Source organism: Heteronotia binoei, chromosome 21 (genome assembly GCF_032191835.1).
Source record: "Heteronotia binoei isolate CCM8104 ecotype False Entrance Well chromosome 21, APGP_CSIRO_Hbin_v1, whole genome shotgun sequence".
In the NCBI taxonomy this organism is placed as follows: domain Eukaryota; kingdom Metazoa; phylum Chordata; class Lepidosauria; order Squamata; family Gekkonidae; genus Heteronotia; species Heteronotia binoei.
The window spans coordinates 61,073,443-61,096,566 of NC_083243.1; the positions used below are offsets into that span (position 1 = coordinate 61,073,443).

General features: G+C 43.5%; 1 protein-coding gene across 2 annotated transcripts in view; it reads right to left on the reverse strand.

Moving 5' to 3' along the window:
• Positions 1 to 23,124, reverse strand: part of ARHGAP5 (Rho GTPase activating protein 5) — a 67,252-nt gene that overhangs the window by 8,584 nt on the left and 35,544 nt on the right. For both annotated transcript variants that reach the window (XM_060262881.1, XM_060262880.1), the window contains 4 exons: positions 18,169 to 18,316; positions 7,619 to 7,696; positions 3,196 to 3,327; positions 1,403 to 1,508 (listed from right to left, as the gene is read on the reverse strand). In XM_060262881.1, the coding sequence (XP_060118864.1) occupies positions 1,403 to 1,508; positions 3,196 to 3,327; positions 7,619 to 7,696; positions 18,169 to 18,316 (464 nt within the window). The remainder of the gene's footprint in view (positions 1 to 1,402; positions 1,509 to 3,195; positions 3,328 to 7,618; positions 7,697 to 18,168; positions 18,317 to 23,124) is intronic.

Consider the following 23,124-nt stretch of genomic DNA (forward strand, 5'->3'; position numbering starts at 1 on the left):
CAAATCCACTTTGAACCCAAGCAATAAACTAAAACTAAACATTACATCATGGGGAGTGGGGACGGGAGAAATCTGACAGCAGCTTTGTCTCACCCTTTGCGGGTACAGCTTTAAACCCTGAGCCTGTTGGGGGTATAAGCCAAAAGGCAAGAACCAAAGGCTCACAGTTTGTGGGCTGAAGCCTGAGGCCCTACTGATCTTGACCAGCAGGGACAACATCAGCCAGTGATGTGGAGTTTCTAAGAATTTTTTTTCTGATTCTAACTTAAATATTTAAACAGAATTGGCAAACTTTAAATAATTTTAATAAAAGAAGGCAAATATACCACATACAAGATTGACCCACGTACAAGTACTGAGGTTTGTCCATGCTTACTATCTAACCAATACAGTTCTGCTTCATATCCCCAATTTAGCCCACCTAGCATGACTACTTTGCAGCACAACAGCTCTATGTTATGCTATGACAGCTTCACTTATCTGAGCTGGGCTTTCTGCAGGCCCCACCCTGCAAATGAGCAAGAACAACAACTACCCATACACACATGCATTCTCTGCTGTGATCTCCACCATATGCAGTGACCTGCCTGAGACAATCAGAAAGGCTCTCACAAACTATGTAAAACTGAAATTCAGGAGGGTATTTTTATAAAGGTAATAGGGATTTATCATAATGGAATGGTTCAGGAAGAATGCTTTAATAAAAAGAAATAGACAAGACCACACTACTGTATATAGTATGTACTATCTGTTACTGTATGTATTACTTACCGGATGACCTATCCTATAGATTGATTTCACTTACACTGTGTAATTCACCTTGGGTCTCAGAAGAAAGATGGACTATAAATAAATAAATAAATTTACATATGTGGGATGGAAGATTTTCCTCAACACTGATACCAGTCTGAGGGAGAAGACAAGATTTTAGCAGCGGCAGTAGTCTATGGAAACCCAATATCTAGGACTTAACATCTATGCTCACTACAACTACTAGTCCTGCTTTTAAGCTTATAAATTCAAGCATGTTTAGCTTCAGCAGCTGTACAATTCCTGAGACTATACATGAACAAACCTATAAAACACACAAAAAAGACAACAATGAAGGACCTCAAATCAAGGAGTGGTAAATCAAAGGGGACAAGGTAGAATAGTAATCATGGGGGACAAATATAGTTTTGATTTGACCTCCAGCAATCATTAAACCATAATACAGCAAACATAGACAGAAACAGGAAAGGAGAGAGGCTACAAGGATTTTTAAGCAAAGGAAAGGGACCTAGTGGGGAAAAGGAAAAGGTGATCTTCGCACATCGCAAAAACTAACCATTTTAAACATAAAAGCATATTCAGACAGATGTTAATTTAGTTCATTTATCTCTAAATTGATACTGATATATACCTGTTCAGATGAGTTATTACATATCTGAAGACATCATAGTTCACTGGATGAAATTTCTTCACAATTTCTTTTAACTCATATAGCCGTTCTGTCTTATCAAGAATTTCTGTAGAATTAAAAATTGTTCCATAAATATTAAAAAAGGCATTTCAAGATGAACAATTTTACTAATCCTATGCAGAGAAAAGAAGAGAGACTATCAAATGCAATTATAGTTGCTGTTACATTAGAAAATAAAATTATTTTTTAGAACTTGGGAATTCAGGAAAAAATGATTCTAGGTTTAAAAATAGAACCCCAATTATGAAGCAAAGGAACTACAAACTGTATTTCTCCCATGGGACCCAAGGAACTGGGCAGAGGAAGGGGAGGAGCCCACTTTTCCTTCCCCAGGGGACCAGGAGGGGGAAGAGCCTCAGCAAACAGAAGGAAGAGAGGCTTGGCTCAGTAGTTCTGCTGTGCAATTGAGAGAATTGAGAACTACAAACAAGGAGGCAAGTGCTGATTCTATCCTGCTGTGGCAGCTGTCCAGTTCCCCATTACGCTGCTTCTGGTGGTCCTCCATCCCCAGGAACACCATTTTGGGGGGATTTTAGGTCCCATAGGGAGAGTGGAGGAAGTTGCATAGAAGTTTTAGATGGTATTCAACCCAATTCCCTTACTGGCTCTTTACAGCAAACATTTGGTGTGGAGCATTTGGAATGGTCCTGGCCTTTTCTAAATGATGGTAACATTTTTTTTTTCAGTTAACCAAATCCTAACTGAAAACTAAAATCCCAAGGAACTGAAGACCATAGTAAATTACACATAAGACTGCATGCATATTTAATTCTTAGTTACCTATAGAATGGCAAATAGACAAGAATCCACTTTGTTAGAGAGCCAGTTTGGTGCAGTGGTTAAGTATGCTGACTCTTATCTGGGAGAAGCGAGTTTGATTCCCCACTCTTCCACTTGCAGCTGCTAAAATGGCCCTGGGTCAGCCACAGCTCTTGCAGGAGTTGTCCTTGAAAGGGCAGCTGCTGTGGGAGCCCTCTCAGCCCCACCTACCTCACAGGGTGTCTGTTGTGGGGGGAGACGATATAGGAGATTGTAAGCTGCTCTGAGTCTCTGATTCAGAGAGAAGGGTGGGGTATAAAACTGCAGTCATCGTCGTCTTCTTTTGTGACACTGACAAAAACCTTCATACTGCCTTTTACCAGAAATGATCTGTTCTTCTGTTTCATACTAGAAATTATACGTATCTACAGTTTTCTGAAGTGTAGCAGCCACATTTACACAAATGGAACAATTAAGCAACAGCCAATGAACTGAAGCTCAAAGGGATTCAATGTTAATCAAACCATTCTGTTATTTGAACATTTACTGATACTGAAACAGCAACAAAAATATGTATTTGATTTTTAAAAAGTGATTTAGTAGCCTAATTACTTCCCAAACAGTGGTATGTTTAATGAGGACCAACAGATTTTTCATTAGCAGCTATATGAAACATTACAATGGATTTTTTTTTTCACACTTCAAGTGAAAATCTCGTATGATTGGCTCCAAAACTACAAATGGAACTTCATTCAAAAAGAGCCTTCCTATGTCCTGTTTCCTGCTATAAGCACATATACTACCTGGTCAGGCGACTGAGGAACTGGATCAGCTACAGTTAGAGAAAGGCACCATACATTAAGACCTTTGCATCCAAACCCACAGCTGTTTCAATAAAATCCTTATTAACATTTTTTCCCCATATAAGTTCTTAAATATTTACCTATGACAAATATGCCATAAAATACACTTACTTGATGCATCAACTAATTCTGGATGTAGAGAATATGGAATTAAGGGATCTGGAAGATCTGCAAAGAAAGCTTTAAGGGCTCCTGCCACAGCATTTACTGTTACATCCATAGATTCCAAACTGATACTATGATCTATAAGATAACATTAAACAATTAGTTGGTCAAGATAGTATCACCATAAATTAAGCATATGTAACAACTGGAAAAAAACACTAACCCCTTTATAATTGAAAAATCAACATTAAATAATATGCTTTAATCACTATGTGCTATAGAGGTTACTACTTTAAGCGATGATCAGTTATCCATCATATTTTTAAAAATCAAATGTTACAGCAATGACTGAACAACATGTAGGGGTTCTTAATTAGTTTTTTTTAAAAAAAAAATCAGTATAATGCCACAGAAAATTAGATTGTTTTTACACAATGATCACCTGGGACATGTTTTGAGGAGGAGAGGAAAGATAAAAATATTTTAATTAATGCACAGTTGGAGCTGGGGATATACAATTATTCCTGAGTTTAACTATTTTATTATTAATGGAGTATGAACAGTAAGTAACTTCTAATGTAACCACGTGCAAGCAAGTAATAGTGCTTGGTAAGAAAAAATGGGCATCAGCGACACTGGATAGTTTATGGTAATGTTTTTCCTTAACACTTAAGAGCAGGTAGTTAATGTAACGATGTAGAACAGCAAGCCAGACATTCCAAATAGCACCATAATATATTAAAGCATCAATTTTCTCTGTGTCTCAGAAATCACTCCCTTCCCCTCAATACACTACGCAACTTTGCGCCAATGCAAAAATATCATTTTCAAAATGTAATACCACAATATATTTTATAATACCAGAGCACTGTATTAGTTAGAAGACAAAAGATAATACTTGTCATCCATACACACATGTCTAAATACACCCATGTCTAAATATTCTATGAACCACTATATCTGAACCATTTAGCAGTCATCTATAAGTTCTGGAAATTTTGAAACTATGTAAGAAAGGAATCTTCACATTTAAAAAATAGACATTTAAGAAAGTATATAGAAGAACAATAATCATAGATCATAATACCCTTGTGGGGCTCTCCCATTAGCTTATGGCCAAATGGAGCTCTCCTCAAACAGGTAATTCCACGCACTCCGTAAACCATTGGATCATCACGGCTCAGTGAGCATCTCTGGCCTCCTACTGGCTGACTCCCTTGCCCCACTCCACTGGTCATGGAATGTTGAGCAAACTGTCAAAAGCAGTCTTGTCTCAGAGATAGACACATCCCAGATGCTTCTCTGTGTCCTCTCTGTCAACTGGCCTTAGAAAGGGCTGTCGCTCTACTGCAGTCTCACAAAGTGCATTGCAGTCTCTGCTGCCCCATCAACAGCCCATACAGACAGCCTTCCAGCCCCCATCTGTCTCCTGTGGCCTCCTGACAGTATCCCAGTTGAGCTACTCAAAGTTCTAAAAGACGATGCTGCTAAAGTGATGCACGCATTATGTCAGCAAATTTGGAAAATGCAACAGTGGCCACAGGATTGGAAAAGGTCAGTTTATATTCCAATCCCAAAGAAGGGTAATGCGAAGGAATGTTCAAACTATTGCACCATTGCACTCATTTCACATGCCAGCAAGCTCATGTTAAACATCCTACTGGTTGACTTCAGCGGCATGTCGATCGGGAACTACCAGACGTTCAAGCTCGGTTTTGGAGAGGTAGAGGAACTAGAGATCAATTTGCCAACATTCGCTGGATTATGCATCGGAGTATCAGAAAAACGTCTATTTCTGCTTCACTGACTACGCTACAGCCTTTGATTGTGTGGCTCACATCAAACTGTGGCAAGGCCTTAAAGAGATGGGAGTACCAGCCCGTCTCACATGTCTCCTGAGAAACCTATATAAGGGTCAAGAAGCAACTGTCAGAATGGGATATGGAGCAACTGATTGGTTTAGAATAGGAAAGGGGGTTCAACAAGGATGTATTTTGCCTCTCGGCTTATTTAATTTATATGCAGAATGCTGGCCTGGATGAAGCACAAGCCGGAATTAAGATGGCCGGGGAAAACATCAACAACCTGAGATATGCAGATGACACCACTCTAATGGCAGAAAGTGAGGAGGACCTGAAGAACCTCTTGTTGAGGGTGAAAGAGGAGAACACAAAAGTAGGCTTGAAACTCGACATCAAAAAACCCAAGATCATGGCATCCGGTCCCATCACTTCTTGGCAAATAAAAGGGGAAGGCATGGAAGTAGTGACAGACTTCACATTTCTGGGATCCAAGATCACTGCAAATGGTGACTGTAGCCATGAAATTAAAAGATGTTTGTTCCTTGGGAGAACAGCTATGGCAAATAATAAAAAGTAGAGACATCCTGCCAACAAAAGTCCATATAGTCAAAGCTATGGTATTCTCAGTAGTAATGTATGGATGTGAGAGTTGAACTATAAGGAAGGCCTAGTGCAGAAGAATAGATCCTTTTGATCTGTGGTGCTGGAGAAGAATTTTGAGAGTCCCTTGGACTGCAAGAAGATCAAATCAGTCAGTCCTAAGGGAAATCAACCCAGACTGTTCCCTGGAAGGTCAGATGCTGAAGCCGAAGCTCAACTACTTTGGCCACCAAATGAGAAGAGAGAACTCACTGGAGAAGACCCTGATGCTGGGAAAGACAGAAGGCAAAAGAAGAAGGGGACGGCAAAAGATGAGATGGATGGACAGCGTTACTAAGAGTCTTCTTGGTAAGGCATTTGTCTTTCTCACAGGGGGTGACTAAATATCATGGGTGGAGGAGTGAGGGAGTGCCAAGGGTGTGGGGGTAGTTGAGAGGTGGTTGGGGGGCGGTAGTTGGAAGTTGGGTAGGAAGACACTAAGGGTGGGGGGAGTGAATGCCTTCATTTGGGTAGGTGGGAAGACAGTGGGGGGGGCACTCATCCAGAGCCTCTTTCTAGAGTCTGTTGTTTTTCTTCACAACAGGCTTTGTTCCTAGTCAGTTATAAAACTGGCCAGCATCTTTGTTTGTCCCCGCTTCTGCCTTTCTGCATGTAAGAGAACAATCTCGTCTCTGATACAATGACAAATTTTAAAGGCTTAAATAGACAGCCAGAACTCATGTTGCTTCCATGTACTTCAGAACCATGGTCAGAAAAGAGCCCCTCCCACCTCTCATCTTATACATTCAAAGTGGGGACAAAAGTCTGCAAGATCAGCTGACTGGAACTGTGGGTAGTCAATATAGAAGAGCAGTTGTTTGGATGCTGAGTTCCCTGATTTCAGAAGATCTGATGGGGGGAGTGCGGGTTGAGGGGGAGAACATATACCAGCCTATGTGTGAATATGACAGATCTTGTGTTGGAACCCTCATGAGAATTTACAGGTTAGGCAAATATGAAGGACAAATATAGAAACTTGAAAGAACAAAGATGAAATGGAAAAGGAGCATTTCCTCAATGCTCCCTGTCATGCAACAAGGAAATGGGGAATGGGAAAAAAAAGATTGAAAAATTATAGCAATCCTCTACCTTCTGATCTAAAGAAATTACACACTGGCCAGCTTTATGTATGGGCTTGGCTCCAACACAAACACTTGCTAATTAAAATATATATTCAGCACTGATTACTATATTTATGGACTCTTCAAATCTAGATGCTGTTTATCACATTAAAATACTGAATACATTTTGACAGTTAATAAGACCACTTCACCCAGACATCTTAGAAACATTGTGGATACACAGGTGCATCCAACACCTGAGAATCTACAGTGGTCTTCAGGACACAAAAGGTCTCCACTGTAACTGAAAGAAATGCAAAACAGGAACAAACTATCAGTCTTGGTCTATAGTGTCTAAGGATATCATAATGAACCAGAGCTATATGCCAGTTTCAACACCAATCCAGAGCCCAGATTAGTTTCCAGATGCATGACAGAATGTCAGGGAAGTTAATTTGATAACTCTGAGAAATTTAAACAGAACTGTAATTACTTGGATATGATCAAAACCCCTAGCCATCATGACATTATAAAGTCACAGACTATTAATTCTGAAGGTAGAAAATGGAACATGTTCTGAGGTACTGGATTTAAAAAATAATCCTTCTTGGTTTTTAAAAATGAATTTGATTACAATAATCAGTCTTTCAGGCTGTTCTCTTAGTGAGTTTACTGTTTTCTAATTTAAATTTCTGCACATCTGATGATTCTGCAAACCCTGATTTGTCAGAGTGAAGTCCTGGTTCATTTGCCCTATCAACAGACACTTGACCATCAAGTTTCTATTAGAAAGAGCAATGTTAGTTACATGAATGCGTGTTAAAAGTTCTCCAATATCTTCAATTATCTATTTATCGGTCAGAGGCTGTTTTAGAGTTTAGTTCATAACATCTACATATATTTGGCATTAAGCAACTAATCTATTACCTTGATCAAACTGCTTCTGAATGTTGTCTTGGTCAGTTTTATTTCCACTAACACGATAGAGACCTTCAGTACATAAACCTTTGGGAAAAGAAAGCAGTTTCCACATGATTTTTTATACACTGTCATCAAGGTCCTATATTTGTTAAACTTTCTTCCATAAAGCAGTATTCATATTAAGGTGCTTAACACAATGCTATTGATCCCTTCAAGTTTTGTTAGAGGAGAATATAATCACAAGAATTTTTACAATCTCAGTAGAGCTCACTTTTAAGTAAAAATGGATGTAACAACAATTAACTTCTCATCATGAATTAATTCTGACCTCTGTTAAAATAAATGTGCTAAACTACTTTTATACAATTCAAATTTTCTGTTGTGATCTTACTTAAAAAGAGAACATATATGGATCCATAACATTACAGCTCATTATAAACTCTAATGTAAATGATTGTGTATCTAATTCCCATAATTTTTCAATTTACCTCATATTCTTATAAGACTAATAACAGAGTAATGAATTCAGAAAGATTTACAAATTATATAAATTCAATATGCAACTTTAAGTCAGAACAGAGCACTCCAGTACACTAAAGTAAATGCAACACATAGAAAAGTACCAAAGGTATTTATTTATTTAATTTCTATCCCCACCCCACCCCTGCACTGCAGAGCTCAAGGCACATTACACCAGATAAAATACAATTAAAACAGTTAAAACACAATTCCAAAGTATCAAACTTGTACAACAATTTAGCATAACTCAGAAGATGGTGATCAAGCACAGACAGTGAGTGCTCCTAAAATTATTCATTCTGCAAGGAGATGCTGGACATGATCAGTCAAAAAGGCTGCTTATTTGCAACTGCATTCATGAGATTAAAATACTCAGATCTGTTATAAGCACAAATCATAACAATCTGTTACATGAACTGAAAATTGTCATACTGCCCACATTCCAGGGCTGAATCAATCGGGCACATGGTATAAATCAGAAACAAAAATTAAGCCACAATACTTGTAATATTTCACAGTTCTCTTTAGAAGCATCCACCCATAACCCTAATTTTTCAGGAGTACAATATTCTTAAAAGCATTACCTTAAAGAGCTATTCCACACACTTTCCAATGAGGACTAAAATTACCATGATTGGTAATACAGCTTAAAATTCAGGGGTGCCGAACTCATTTGTTATAAGGGCTGGATCTTACATAAATGTGACAGGCTGGGCCACGTATGTCATAAAATGTAATGCCAGGTAGCAGAGATAAAAGGACACAGACAAACACAACTAAAGATGCAGTGCAGCACTAGATCCCATACTGCCTGGAGTGGGGAGCAAACTTTTTCACCAGCCAGCTCTCATGGCCAATTTTCTAAGCCAGCCTAGGACCCAAGGCAAAACATGAAATGGCTGGGCACTTCAAGCTCCCCCCACCCCTTGGAGTGCCTGTGGCTCTCCAGGGACTCAGGATGAAGTCTTTCTCATAATAAGTCACAGCCTTGTCCTTTTAACTGGAAGTGCAGGGATAGAACGGAAGATTTGTATCACTTACCGTGAAGCTTCCTTCTCGGTGGACTGGCAGTGGGTCAGTCCGACTACTGGGTATAGGCTCCTCCTCCTCATCACAGGGTCGGGTCTTCCAATTGATCCAGACGGGGGGAGTGGCCTATACCTCCCAGAACTCTCCAGTTGTATCCAAGCCGCATCCCCTTGTAGAAAATAACTTCCAAATCCTCCCCATTAAACATACTCTAGTACCGAGTAAACGAGAACAATTTTATTATGCTTCAATGCACCATACAGAATGGATAACTGAACTAGAGCATTGCAAACCACAGTACAGTAACTTATTCCAACATAAGGAACCAGCTCCAGAATCCATCTCCAAAACCCAGGAAGCCGTTCAACCACCAAAGGGCGGGCCGGACCGACCCACTGCCAGTCCACCGAGAAGGAAGTTTCACGGTAAGTGATACAAATCTTCCGTTCTCCGGTGGTCTGGTCAGTGGGTTGGTCCAACTACTGGGACGTAACAAAGCTGTACATCCCTGGGCGGGACCGGCTTCCCTGTTTAGAGTGCATGCTGCAGCACATGCCTCCCAAAGGCCGCCTCTGCCGAAGCCCACTTATCTACCTTATAGTGCTTGGTAAAGGTATGCACCGACCTCCAAGTTGCTGTCTTACACACAGCTTCCAAAGAAGGAAAGGACCTATACACTGCTGATGTCGCAGCACCCCTCAAAGAGTGAGCCGTGATCCCATCCGGAGGGATTTGACCTTGGGCCTTGTAAGCCAGAACAATACATTCCCGCAGCCATCTACTAAGAGAGGAAGTGGAAACCTGTCGCCCCTTTGACCTTTTACTGAAAGACACAAACAAGGAGTCAGACTTTCTCCAGTTTTTTGTGCGCTCAATATAAAAGCTAAGTGCCCTCTTAACATCTAGACAGTGCAACTCCCTTCCCTTGGGAGAAAAATAGAATTAACTTTAGGGATGAAAGATGGGTCTAGTCTAAGCACAACCTTATAATTATGAAAGACACAGAGTTCCTTATCAACAGAAAGGGCCCGTAACTCGGACACCCTACGTGCCGTGGTGATTCCCACTAGAAAGAGTGCTTTTAAAGTCAGTTCTTTAATCCCACATGATGCCATAGGCTCAAAGGGACGGCTACACAAGGCATTCAGCACTACATTCAACTTCCACGAAGGGAACCTATGCACCTGTGGCAGTTTGAGAAGCGCAGTACCCCTCAGAAAACTCCTAAAATGCGGATGCATGGACAAAGCCTTACGCCCCCACACCCCTTGGATAGCAGAGATAGCAGCCACCTGACGTCGCAGCGTACTAGTGGAAAGCCCTTTGTCCGCCCCCTCCTGTAGGAAACAAAGAACACCTTGAACCTTCACCTTCAGCGGATCCCACCCCTGCTGGGCCGACCACGAAGAGAAAACCTTCCAAGTGGTGTTATACACTCTGTTAGTGGAGAATTTCCGTGACGCCAACATAGTGTCCACCACCCTCCTGGCATAACCTAGACCTTCGAGCTGCAACCGCTCAACCTCTAAACTGTCAACTGTAACAGGTCCGGCTGAGGATGTGACATGTTGCCCTGAGTCAAGAGGTCGTCCCTCCTCGGCAGTTGCCAAGGGGGTTGAACCGACAACCTCAGAAGTTCCTGGAACCACGCCTGTCTTGGCCAGAAAGGAGCCAAAAGCACCATCTCTGCCCTTAACTCCACTACCCTCTGAATCACCCTGGGCAATAGTGGAATGGGTGGGAAGGCATACAGTAGCCCTGTCGGCCACTCGCCACTGAGCGTATCGGTCCCTTCTGCTTTTACATCTCTGTTTTTGGCGAAGAACCTGTCCACCAGACGATTCTCTGCCGGGGCAAACAAGTCCACCGACACTATCCACTATCAGACTGAAGGTATCTCTGTGCAGCATCCACTCCGTCTGGTCCAGAAAACATCTGCTGAGCCAATCCGCTAGCAGGTTGTCCTTTCCGGGAACATGAACCACCTTGATCGACAGGAGATTGGCTTCCGCCCACTCGAAAAGAACCTTCGCCTCGGCGTGAAGAGATTTCACCCGGGTTCCTCCTTGTCGATTCACATACGCCTTGGCCATTGAGTTGTCCGTTTTGACTAGGACATGGCGACCTATCAGGACTGCCTGCAAACCTAAGAACCCTAGATGAATCGCTCTGAGCTCCAAGAAGTTGATACTGCGCTTCATCTCGTGGGGCTCCCATTGTCCCTGAATCATTTGATCCTGCGAGTGAGCCCCCCAGCCCCATAGACTGGCGTCTGTGGTCACACATACTCTCTGGGGTTCGTGGAGTGGATGGCCCGGAAGAAAGCGGACCGGATCCAGCCACCACTGTAACTGGGTTGTCACCTCTAGCGGCAACGTCACCAGTTTGTGAATTTTGTTCCCTATGTCCTGGAAAGGACGAAGGAACAACTGAAGGGGTCAAGTGTGGAACCTGGCCCAAAATAGCAAGTCCTGTCACGAGACTATCATTCCTAGCAACTGCGCTAGAAACATAACCGATACCCTGCGTTGTTGCAGAATCCCTTGTAACGGAGCAGAACTTCTCCCATCTCTCTATAGTCAAGAAAACTCTGTCCATGGTCGTATCTATCTCTACCCCCAAGTGCACTAGCCTCTGTGAGGGAAGAAGATTGCTCTTTTCCATGTTTACTACAAAGCCGTGACGACATAACATGGTAACGGTCTGCTGAATGCCCTCCAGACGTTGTTGGTATGACCCCGCCTTCACCAGAATGTCGTCCAGGTAAGGGAATAGGGCCACGCCCTGCAGTCTCAGCTCCGCCACCAGCGTTACCAAGATCTTTGTAAACACCCGGGGAGAGGACTTCAGACCGAATGGTAGGGCCCGATACTGAAAGTGTTTCCCCCCATAGGAGAAACGCAGAAATTTTCGGTGTGATTCCCAAATGGGAACATGTAAATAAGCCTCGGATAGATCCAAGGAGGCCAGGAAATCCTGTGGCTGAATGGCTAGCAACACTGACCGTAAGGCCTCCATCTTGAAATGCTTCGTTTGTACGAACTTGTTGAGCCATTTCAGATCCAGAATGGTTCTGAACTCCCCATTCTTCTTTGGCACTAAAAAAATTACTGAATAAACTCCCAACCCCTGTTGGGGTGTTGGGTCTAACTCCACAGCCCCTATATCCACCAAATGCTGAATGGCTGACAACATTGCCCTGAGAGCGGCCAGATCCCGCTTCCGCAGGACCCAACGAAAGCGGTTGGGAGGGAGGGAGTGAAACTCTATGGCGTAGCCCTGTGCCACCACCTCCAGTACCCACCGGTCTTGAATAGAATGATTCCAGGTGTCTGCGAACAGGGTGAGACGACCCCCTATTCTCCCTGTCGCCTGGTGACCAGCATAGTCATTGGGATCCCCCTTTTTTGAGAGGGGTTTAGAATTCTGGTCTGACTTTCCAGAATAGTAGGGTTTAGAATCACACTCCTTCTATTGCCACTTTCCTCTAAAGGAACCTGGTCTAGAAGGCTTTTTGGAGTTTCGAAAGGAAGGAAAGGATTTCCTCTGTTTTACCTCTTTACCCTTAGAGGGTAGGACCTTCTTTTTATCCCTGTTCTCAATGAGATACCTATCTAGGCCCTCTCCGAACAACAAGCTCCTTTAAACGGTACCGCTGCCACCCTAGCCTGGGCTGCAGTATCTACCTCCCAATTTCGAAGCCAAATGTTGTGTCTAGCCGCCACGCCACAGGCCATGGCTCTAGCTGCTTACTGCATGGTATCTAATGAACCATCTGCCACAAAGGCAGCAGATAAGGCAATCTTTTTCAGCTCGTCCTTGAACTCCTTAGGAGCTCCACTATCCGCTGCCGCTAAATTATTAGCCCAAGTACACATTGCTCTGGCAAACAATGAGGATGTTGTGGCTGCCTTAATGGCCCAGGCTGCCGCCTCAAATTCCTTGCGCAAAGCCTGCTCTATTCTTCTATCACATGGATCCTTGGGTAAACCATCTGCGTCCATGGGCAGGACCGAATTAGAGATAAGACTAGTTACAGGGTCATCTACCGTTGGTAACTTTAGCCTCTTAGTGGCCTGCGGAATTAGGGAATAGAGCTTAGAAAAAACTTGCTGGGTGGCCTTGGGCTTAGCCGGCCGTTCCCACTCTGCCTTAACCATAGCAAAAAAGGCAGCTGGCAAAGGAACCCCTGTTTGAGAGCTACTCAGTTTCGGCATCATTTCTCCTGTGGGAAGGTCAGGATCCAGTTCCTCCTTTTCTTTAGGAGTTGCCACAAAATTAAGGGTCCTTAAAACCTTAGGGAGCAATTTTGAATAATATTCGAGGGGGAAGAGCAGGCTGTTCCTCCTCTTCTGAAAGTTTCCCTTCCTCCCTGTCTGACTGTTGATCAGAGCACTCCGACTCCTCAGCCAAACTTGAGAGAGGCAAATCTAAGCCTAAATGAGACCTGCCCTTAGGTCGCCATTCCAGAGAGTCACTAGGGCTGGTATCTCTGCCTCTTTTCCTTCCCTCCTGTTTTTTTTGCATCGTCGAGTCCAGGTGTTGACGGAGGTCCTGCCCCAGCTCCTTTAACATTTATTGCTTAAGCCATTGCAGCAAATTTGCCTTGGCATCATCCCCTGAAAGATCGGGGTTCTGAGCCTCTTGCTGAGAGGCCAGTGTTCCTGACAGAAGAGGCAAGTCGAACTCACTGGGGGAATTGCTCTTTGAACTAGCTGCCATTTCGTTGCCTCCCCACGTCACTGGAAACAAAAGTGAAAGTAGAGGCAATAAGAAAATAAAAGGACGGGAAGAGCATAAAATGGAAGGCAACATGCCTTCACTGCGCCCCCTGTCAGATCTTAAGGCGTCTTCCACCCTTCCCTCGGTCCCTCTAACGGACCCCGTGAAGGGTTTCTCCCCGCTGCCATGCGTCTCACTGCAATGCAGTTTGGGCTCCAGGCAGTTCTGTCTGTACCATGCCTCTTCCCAGGGCTTTAGCTGATCTTCCCGACCATGCCAGGCCCTTTCCCACTGCCGGCGACTTACCGCACTGCAGTTTTCGGGCTCACGCAGCTTTGTGCCACTTTCCTCCTGCTCTGTTTCTGTCGCGTCAGCAAGGAAACGGAGCTCCAGAGGGCTCTGCTCTCCGACGATCGGGTCTACTCACAAGTAGCCCTCCGGCAGCTTGCCCCTCTGCCGGTTTTGTTGGGGACCAACCCCTACACTCCCGGCCTTCGTTCTTCTTCTTCGTCCGGATCTCCCACGCTTTTCCCAAAGGCGCTCGGAAGAAAGCCGTCCTGCTTCATGCAGGGCCGGGAAAAAACTGGAGAGTTCTGGGAGGTATAGGCCACTCCCCCCCTCCGGATCAATTGGAAGACCCGACCCTGTGATGAGGAGGAGCCTATACCCAGTAGTCGGACCGACCCACTGACCAGACCACCGGAGAAGTTGGGACTCCCTGCATGACGAAGCAGCAGCTCTTCAACAGAGTCATCAGCTGGATAGCCCAGGCAAAAACATAATGCTAATTAAACAAGCACTACCCCCAAGAAGAATGGAGAGACAGGGATTATTAATAACCCAGAACTCTAGCAGACCCACCTGGCTCTGCCTTTTGCTCAATGTACACAAAAGAAAAGCCTCCACCAGGAAGCACAATGTTTGCAAGCAAGCCCCCCCCCCCTCCATCAGCAAACTTCAGCAAATCACTCTAGCAGACTCACCTGGTTCCTTAGCTCAATGAATGCAAAAAACAAAAAAAACAAAAACCTCTACCAGGAAGCACATTTTATTCAACATATAACAAATATGTTAATGTGACACCCTGAAATGGACACAAGCGTAGTAACATCTCAACCCTTAGCAAAAGTTATCATATGAACAATGGCTCAGGTTCTTTGTTTTAATCTGCAAATAGATCAATGTCCTTGCCAGCCCTTTGGAGTGAGGACAGCCTACTTCCAAGCTTGCTTGGCATTCTCTGGGTTTAGCATATGCCAAGGATATTAAGATCAAGCCCTTTGTTTATTAAACCACCTATATAGTTTTTCCCATTTGTAACTTGCCGTGGTTTTAGATTTTCTATTCAAAAGAGCAGATAGTATGTCCGCTTCAGCCGCCTGTAATACCTTTCCAGCCAATTCCTCTAAATTTGGACAATTTGTTTATCTCCAGTATTTGGCGAGTAGAATTCTAGCCGCCGTAAAAATATATATCATCAAATCAACATCTTCCTTTGGGACCTCTTTTCCGACTAAAGATAGTAACATAACCTCTGGTTTAAATTGCAATCCAATACCAAGTACTGCCTTCAAAAATTTTCACCCAAAATTTGTTTACAACACTACAAATCCACCATAAATGATAAAATGTACCAATCTTAACTCCACACTTCCAACACTTAGGAGACAGATTAGGATTAATTTTAGTTAACTGAACTGGCGTTATGTACCGTCTATGAAACATTTTGAAAAATTTTTCTCTGTAACAGACTGGCTTGATGATTTTATAATTATTCTTCCACAATTGTGACCATTGCTCTAGATCAATGGTCTTTCCCAGATTTTGCGACCATTTAATCATTGCTTCTTTCACCAATTCGTCCTTTAATTTTAGCTGCATCATATAATTATAGACTTCTTAAATTTTTATCCTCCTTAGTTATTAATATTTTATCAAAGTCAAAATTTCCTTTTGTAAAACCAATTGATTTCTCTTTGTTAAATTTAGCCACGACCTGCATATTTGTCCACCAATCCATTTTTATCCCTCTTAATTCTAAATCGTCCCTCTTCCTTAACATATCCTCTTCATCTAACAGTTCCTGGTATCTCACAACTTTAGAAAAATCCCATAGTTGTGGTTGTATTGATGCTTCACCTGGAGATATCCACCTGGGGGTCTTAATATATATCTTCTGTTTAATCTTTAACCAAACATTAAATAGCGCTTTTCGAATTAAGTGGTTAGTAAAATATTTGTGACCTTTATCTATATGCCACAAATTAGCATGCCAACCAGCTAAAAGAAGTCTGCCATGAAAATGTTGTGAAAGCAACATCACCCCAGAGTCAAAAACGACTGGTGCTTGCACAGGGGACTCTCTTTATCTTTATCAGAACACTTAGGAAAAATGTTTACAATGCAATTTGATATTTGATTTTTCTTGGCAATTTTTGTAGAACTGCTGAACATTATGCACCTTCACTTCAAAAACTGGAACAGGATAAAGTGTAATTTATACATTTTGTTCTGAGAATGGATGCGTGTGTGAAATGCATCAAAGCTGCAGTCAACTTACAGTGCCCCAATAGGGTTTTCAAGGCAAGTGATTAAGCAGAGCTGGTTTGCCACTGCCTGCCTTTGCAAAATCCTCCTTAGTGGTCTCCCATCCAAGTACTGAACCTGCTTAGTGTCTCAGATCTGGCTATACTATATAATTTCTTGTCACTGAATGTAGTGGCGTTGAGGATGTTCTCCGCAGCCGAGAACGAAACGTCTGGAAGAAAAACTTTCTCCAGTAGAACACGGCACTTGAGCCCGAAACATTCTACAAACCCTAATGATGTTACCAGCCGTGAAAACCTGAAATCTTTGAATGTAGTAACTTGGAAAATAGATAATGTGTAGAAATCTATTTTCAAATGTGAGTTTTGTTCCAAAATATTCTAACAGATATTTTTAAGGAAATCTTACAATGTTGATTACAAATTTGTATGGAATAACAAATTACAAGACCCAAATTTCTTCAATGAATTTGGGGACAGATGTGGTTTTTTGCAGTTCTTGTGGCCTTGCGTGAACTAGCACAGTTTGATCAAACATCCACCCTGGAGTTGCACCAAATTTTCTTAATGCTGTTTTTTCTAATTATGTTTGTGGAGGATTTTTGTTATGTTGGGTCCCCTCTGCGAAAATATTAAAATAAAATAAAGTATCTTTCAAATACACCTCTACCATGGTTTATACTCCTATAATAAGTTACGTAATAATCTTTCCTTAATTCTGTACAGACATTCTATCACTAGCTAATTGCCACTGCATGTGATTCAAATTTAACACAGAATGATTAATGAAGTTGAAAATATAACTGAACAAGATATGTAAATTCACTAAAAGCAACAATATCTTAAGTGAAGTACTTTGAATCACTAATGCTCTGTTCTTTTTCAGCTACCCACACATTTCGGAGGATGGTGGAAGACAGGAGGGCCTGGCGTGACTTTGTCCATGGGGTCGCAAAGAGTTAGACTCGACTGTGCGACTGAACAACAAAAAACACATTTCAAAACTTCTCAAAAAAGAGAGATCAAAGTTTAAATGAATGACAAAATCTTTGTTTCAAAACCCAAAGAACCTATTTTCTATTTAGTATGAAAGGTTGATTCACAAGATATAGCTAAGAAAACAGTACTGGATGAAGCCAACAACATGTTGCATTTTTATCCTGACTACCTAAGCAGTTCAGCCTTCACAACTCTGAAGGATGTTAGCATAAAAAAGGGCACTTACAGTGCAATCCTGAACAGAATTACTCTAGACTAGCACTTAGGCTGGAGTAACTCTGCTTCGGATTGCACTATTAGCTACATGGCTGAACCTCGAAGTCTCTCAAGTCTTAGTCCAACACTGCAAGACCCTGGCTGGAACAAAGAATTGTAATAAGGATGGCAACAAAATAAAGAAGAGTAGAAACCAGGGAAATGACACAGACACCAAACAGTACCTATCTGAATAAAATAAATCTGCTTCATATAAAGCTCCATATCCCAGTTTTCTGCCAAAATTTCCCAGGTCCAAATAAAGCAGTGTGTGGCTGCTTGCATTTAAACAAAATGAAACATTCCACCCTTTCCCCTAAACAAGTTAATTTAAATTGATCTCTCTTTTTTTTCTTTGGCGAGTTCCTGAAAGCCAAAAAATGTCAGCACTCATTTCAATCTGGTAGTTCTAGTTATAAATGAAAAATACAGGACTAACTAGCCATCAAGAAAAAGTCAAATATTAAAGTTCAGCTTGTTTCCTACCTGTATTTTCAATGAACTCCACACACTTCTCAACAAAGAGTGGTATAGGCTTGTCAATTGTAACCAAATCCTGCAAGGGCATCCCAAAGTAATTACTCTCCCAATTTCTACGAGTTGGTGGATTGAATGTCTTAGTTTTCTTTTTTTGCTACAACAAAACAGCCAAAAATGTCAGTATATAACATGAAACTGAAAACACCAATATATAAATATAAATATAAAAATATAAAAATTCAATAGAGGGTAGCTGCCTTACCAAGGAAGGTACAGTAGCATTTTTGTTTTACATCCAAAAATATACAGATTAGCAAGATTATATGGAAAGACATGAAGCAAAACTTCACAGCTCATCAGATTTCACAGCTCTCCCCCACCTCTACAGTCACTTTGGTGCAGACCTGGAAAAATTTATTCCTGGGGTCACATGACCCACATGGAGTAATAACCATGTCGTTCAGGAGGCTGCAATGGGAAGGGGCAAAGTAATTCCCTCTTACCTCTTGCATAAATAGAGCTCTGCTGACAGGAAAGTGTTACTTTTCCCTCTTCCAACCCGTGCAGCTATTACTTCACATGGGTCCCACAACAACCAATAACACTGGGAGCCCCAGTGTCCAAAAATGAAATACTAAAAATGGCAAAAGAACATTTCAACTTTTACAATTATTTTTAAATAATTGCTATAACATTTTTTCCGCATAAACAATAGTTGACAGTATTTGTTATACTTTTTTCTAACAAAACTGCTTAATATTATATTTTTGCTAGCAGGCCATCTCATCTGGTACAACTGGACTATGCTGGTTCTTGAATGTCCCAGTTTTATTTCAAAAAACATTATATACCTCTATACAGACTAAATTTGTACACTGCTGTCTTGAAATTATTGTAAATGTCATTATTTGATTTAACATACAATTGAAAGGCACAGAGCATAAACAAAAGGAACCTCAGGGATGAGGTTGCTTATAAGATGTTTGGGTGACAAAACATAGACCCATGCTGTAAAAAATTTTACCACTAGATTTTCTCCTCCAGGAAACAAGTATGAAGAGGAACATCGCATGGGGTTATTATTCCATTGTGTTTTACTATATCAAAGTGTTTCTGATGGTCAAAAACAGACCAGTACAAGAAGGGACATGCAAAAACACTTGTGGGGATGTGGGGAAGGAAGGAGAAAACTGCAGCAGAGTTGTCACCATATTCTCCTTCTGGCTACTTTTATCCTCACTGCCTCCTCTCCCAGGTGGGGATTATAAGCATAGCTTAAGAAGGAAGGCACTGCTACCTTGTTAACTACTCATCTGGCTTTGTCCCCTTACTTTCCGCACAGCAGCAGTACCAGTATCTACCGTCTCCAGGGGTGGTCAGCTCTCCAGATGTTTTTTTGCCTACAACTCCCATCAGTCCCAGCCATTGGCCATGCTGGCTGGGGCTGATGGGAGTTATAGGCAAAAAACATCTGGAGAGCTACCGCTGGCGACCCCTGACCTACTCCACCAACTACCACTCTCCTCACTCACTGCCTTCTCCTCCCCAGCTGAGTAGGTTAGGCTGAGAATGATTAACTCTCCCAAGATCACCCAGTGAGCTTCCACAGCAAAGTGATGCTTCAAAACTGGTCTCTAACATCCTAGTGGTCAAACTAACCACTAGAACATACTGGTTTTCATTGGATGCTGTTGGAAGCAGCCTACGGTTGCCAAGTCCAATTCAAGAAATATCTGGGGACTTTGGGGGTGGAGCCAGGAGACACTGGGGGTGGAGCCATACGCAAAGTTGTGACAAGCACAACTGAACTTCAAAGGAAGTTCTGGCCATCACATTTAAGGGGACCACATACTTTTTTAATGCCTTCCCTAGATTAGAAATAATAAAGGATAGGGGCACCTTTTTTTGGGCTCATAAAATTGGACCCCCTGGTCCAATCTGCTTAAAACTTGGAGAGCCTCCAAGGCCTCCAAACCAGGGCTCCCCTGCCCCCACCTGGGGATTGGCACCTCTACTCATGAATTGCTGAACTTTCAAGTTTTTAACAGTAACACAGGGCAACCAAAGGTTCAAGTTTACCTTCACACTATGCAAACGACCTCTGCAAGGATTGTGCAACAAACGGAGGGTCTGGGCTCCTTTCACAGACATGTTGATCTGCCTCCTCCCCTTCCTCCCCTTCAGCCTTAGAGACACAGACACACCATCCAAAGAGAAAAGCTTTCTCAAGAAGATACTGAAGCCTCCAGAGGTGGAAAGGCACATGATGGCTGTGGGGGCGGGGTTTTCTCCGCCGGCCAGGTGACTGGGGGCAGGAAGGAGCTTGGGAAAGTGAGAGAACCCCCGCTGGGACCAGGGGATTGGCAAGCCTAAAGCAGCCAATTCTGGGCAAGTTATGTTTTAGCAGGTCTCCCTGTGATTGGTTGCCAGGCCTTGCCCCAATAAGTTCTCTCTCAAAGGCCCAAGCAGCTCTAGCAATCCCTGTCTTTTACAGACAAAAACCAAACCTGGAAGATTGACAACACTGCTGCCATTGTCTAGCAGCAGCCACAGAAGACACTTGTTTCTTAAAGCTACATGTATCGCTTCTTTTCTTTTACAGGATTTTAACACACACACACCTTTTTTTAATATTTCAGATTTTTCTGAAAACGTAGTGTTATTCAGATTTGTAGAAAGATATTTGTCTGTTATAAAACAGGAGCTAGAATATATGCTAAGGAAACTCTGTATGAATACTTCACTCTTCCAGAAAAAAAAATCAGCATCATTTAAATGTTCTCATAAAACAAAATTACAGAGGCCATAACTCAGCAGTAGAGTACCCAAAAAAGTGGGGGGGGGGGAAGTGCGTGCGTCTTATGGTCCGAATACTAAAAGATGAGGGGGGAGGGGCCTGCAGCCCCCGGGAGACAAGCGGCGAGATCGCTCCCTTCAAAGTGCTGGGTTGGGAGTGGGGGTGAAGGGAACGATCTCCCTTCAAAGTGCTGGGGTGGGGGTGGAGGGAGAGATCTCCCTTCAAAGTGCTGGGTTGGGGGTGGGGGTGAAGGGAGCGATCTCCCTTCAAAGTGCTGGGGTGGGGGTGGGGGTGAAGGGAGCGATCTCCCTTCAAAGTGCTGGGCTGGGGGTGGAGGGAGCGATCTCCCTTCAAAGTGCTGGGTTGGGGGTGGGGGTAGAGGGAGCGATCTCGCTGCTTCTCTCCCAGCCAGGCAGGCAAGAACACGGAAAGCATGCCCGGCTGGGAAAGAAGCGGCAGGATCACTCCCTTCAAAGTGCTGGGTTGGGAGTGGGGGTGAAGGGAGCGATCTCCCTTCAAAGTGCTGGGGTGGGGGTGGAGGGAGCGATCTCCCTTCAAAGTGCTGGGGTGGGGGTGGAGGGAGCGGTCTCGCCGCTTCTCTCCCAGCCAGGCAGGCAAGCGCACGGAAAGCATGCCGGGCTGGGAGAGAAGCTGCGAGATCGCTCCCTCCACCCCCACCCCCACCCCAGCATTTTGAAGGGAGATCGCTCCCTTCACCCCCACCCCAACCCAGCACTTTGAAGGGAGATCGCTCCCTCCACTCCCACCCCCACCCCAGCACTTTGAAGGGAGATCGCTCCCTCTACCCCCACCCCCAACCCAGCACTTTGAAGGGAGCGATCCTGCCGCTTCTTTCCCAGCCAGGCATGCTTTCCGCGTGCTTGCCTGCCTGGCTGGGAGAGAAGCGGCGAGATCGCTCCCTCCACCCCCACCCCCAACCCAGCACTTTGAAGGGAGATCGCTCCCTCCACTCCCACCCCCAACCCAGCACTTTGAAGGGAGATCGCTCCCTTCACCCCCACCCCCAACCCAGCACTTTGAAGGGAGATCGCTCCCTCCACCCCACCCCAGCACTTTGAAGGGAGATCGCTCCCTTCACCCCCACCCCCACCCCAGCACTTTGAAGGGAGCGATCCTGCCACTTCTCTCCCAGCCAGGCATGCTTTCCGCGCGCTTGCCTGCCTGGCTGGGAGAGAAGCGGTGAGATCGCTCCCTCCGAGGAAGGGAGGAGGAAGCCCCGCTACAAGCTGTAGCCAGGCAAAGAGGAATCACCCCCCCCTCCGCAAAGGCAGCACTTCGCCAAGCGCTGCGTTTGCGGGGGGGGGCCTTCCTCTTTCCCTGTCTGTGTGGCTTCAGCTTGTGCTGATAGCAAGGGCTGGGTTCGGAGGCAGCCAAGCTGAAGCCAAGCAAAGAGGAAGCCCCCCCCCTCCACAAACGCAGCGCTTGGCAAAGCGCTGGGTTTGTGGAGGGGGGGGCTTCCTCTGTGCCTGTCTGCCAGGCTTCAGCTGCTGCTTCTAGCAAGGGCTGGGATCGGAGGCAGGATTGAGAGGGGGAAGGTGCCCAAATCTGGGTGCACAGCTTCAAAAAAATTTTTCCTGTTTTCCTCCTCTAAAAACTAAGGTGCGTCTTATCGTCCGGTGCGTCTAATAGTCCGAAAAATACGGTATGTGCTTGGCACACGGAAAGTTCCAGGTTCTATTCCTGACATTTTCAAGTTAGATTCTCAAGCAGCAGGTATTTAACTTTTCTCTGCCCGGATTCTTCAAGAACTCCTGTTACTCATCAGTATAGACAATACTGAGTTACATGGACTTATTATCTGGACTGACATGATGCAAAGCTAAATGTTCAAATACTACCTTAGCATCAATAACAATTACCAAGCACCAACAACAATTTCAAGCAAAAATCTGAATACTTCCTAATAATCATAGCTGATTTCTAACAAAATGTATCCTTACTTCTACATTCCTAATTCTCAGCAGTATACAAATCTTGCAAAATACAAAATTTCTGCGAGAAGCTTCAGAGTATGCATTGCATCATATAAAGCAAGATTTAAAAGAAATTTTAACCCATACAGCCTCTGACCTGACTATATAGCATAAATCAGAGGATAAGAAATAAATTAAATCAAAATATTACCGCAATGTTATTACAAGTGT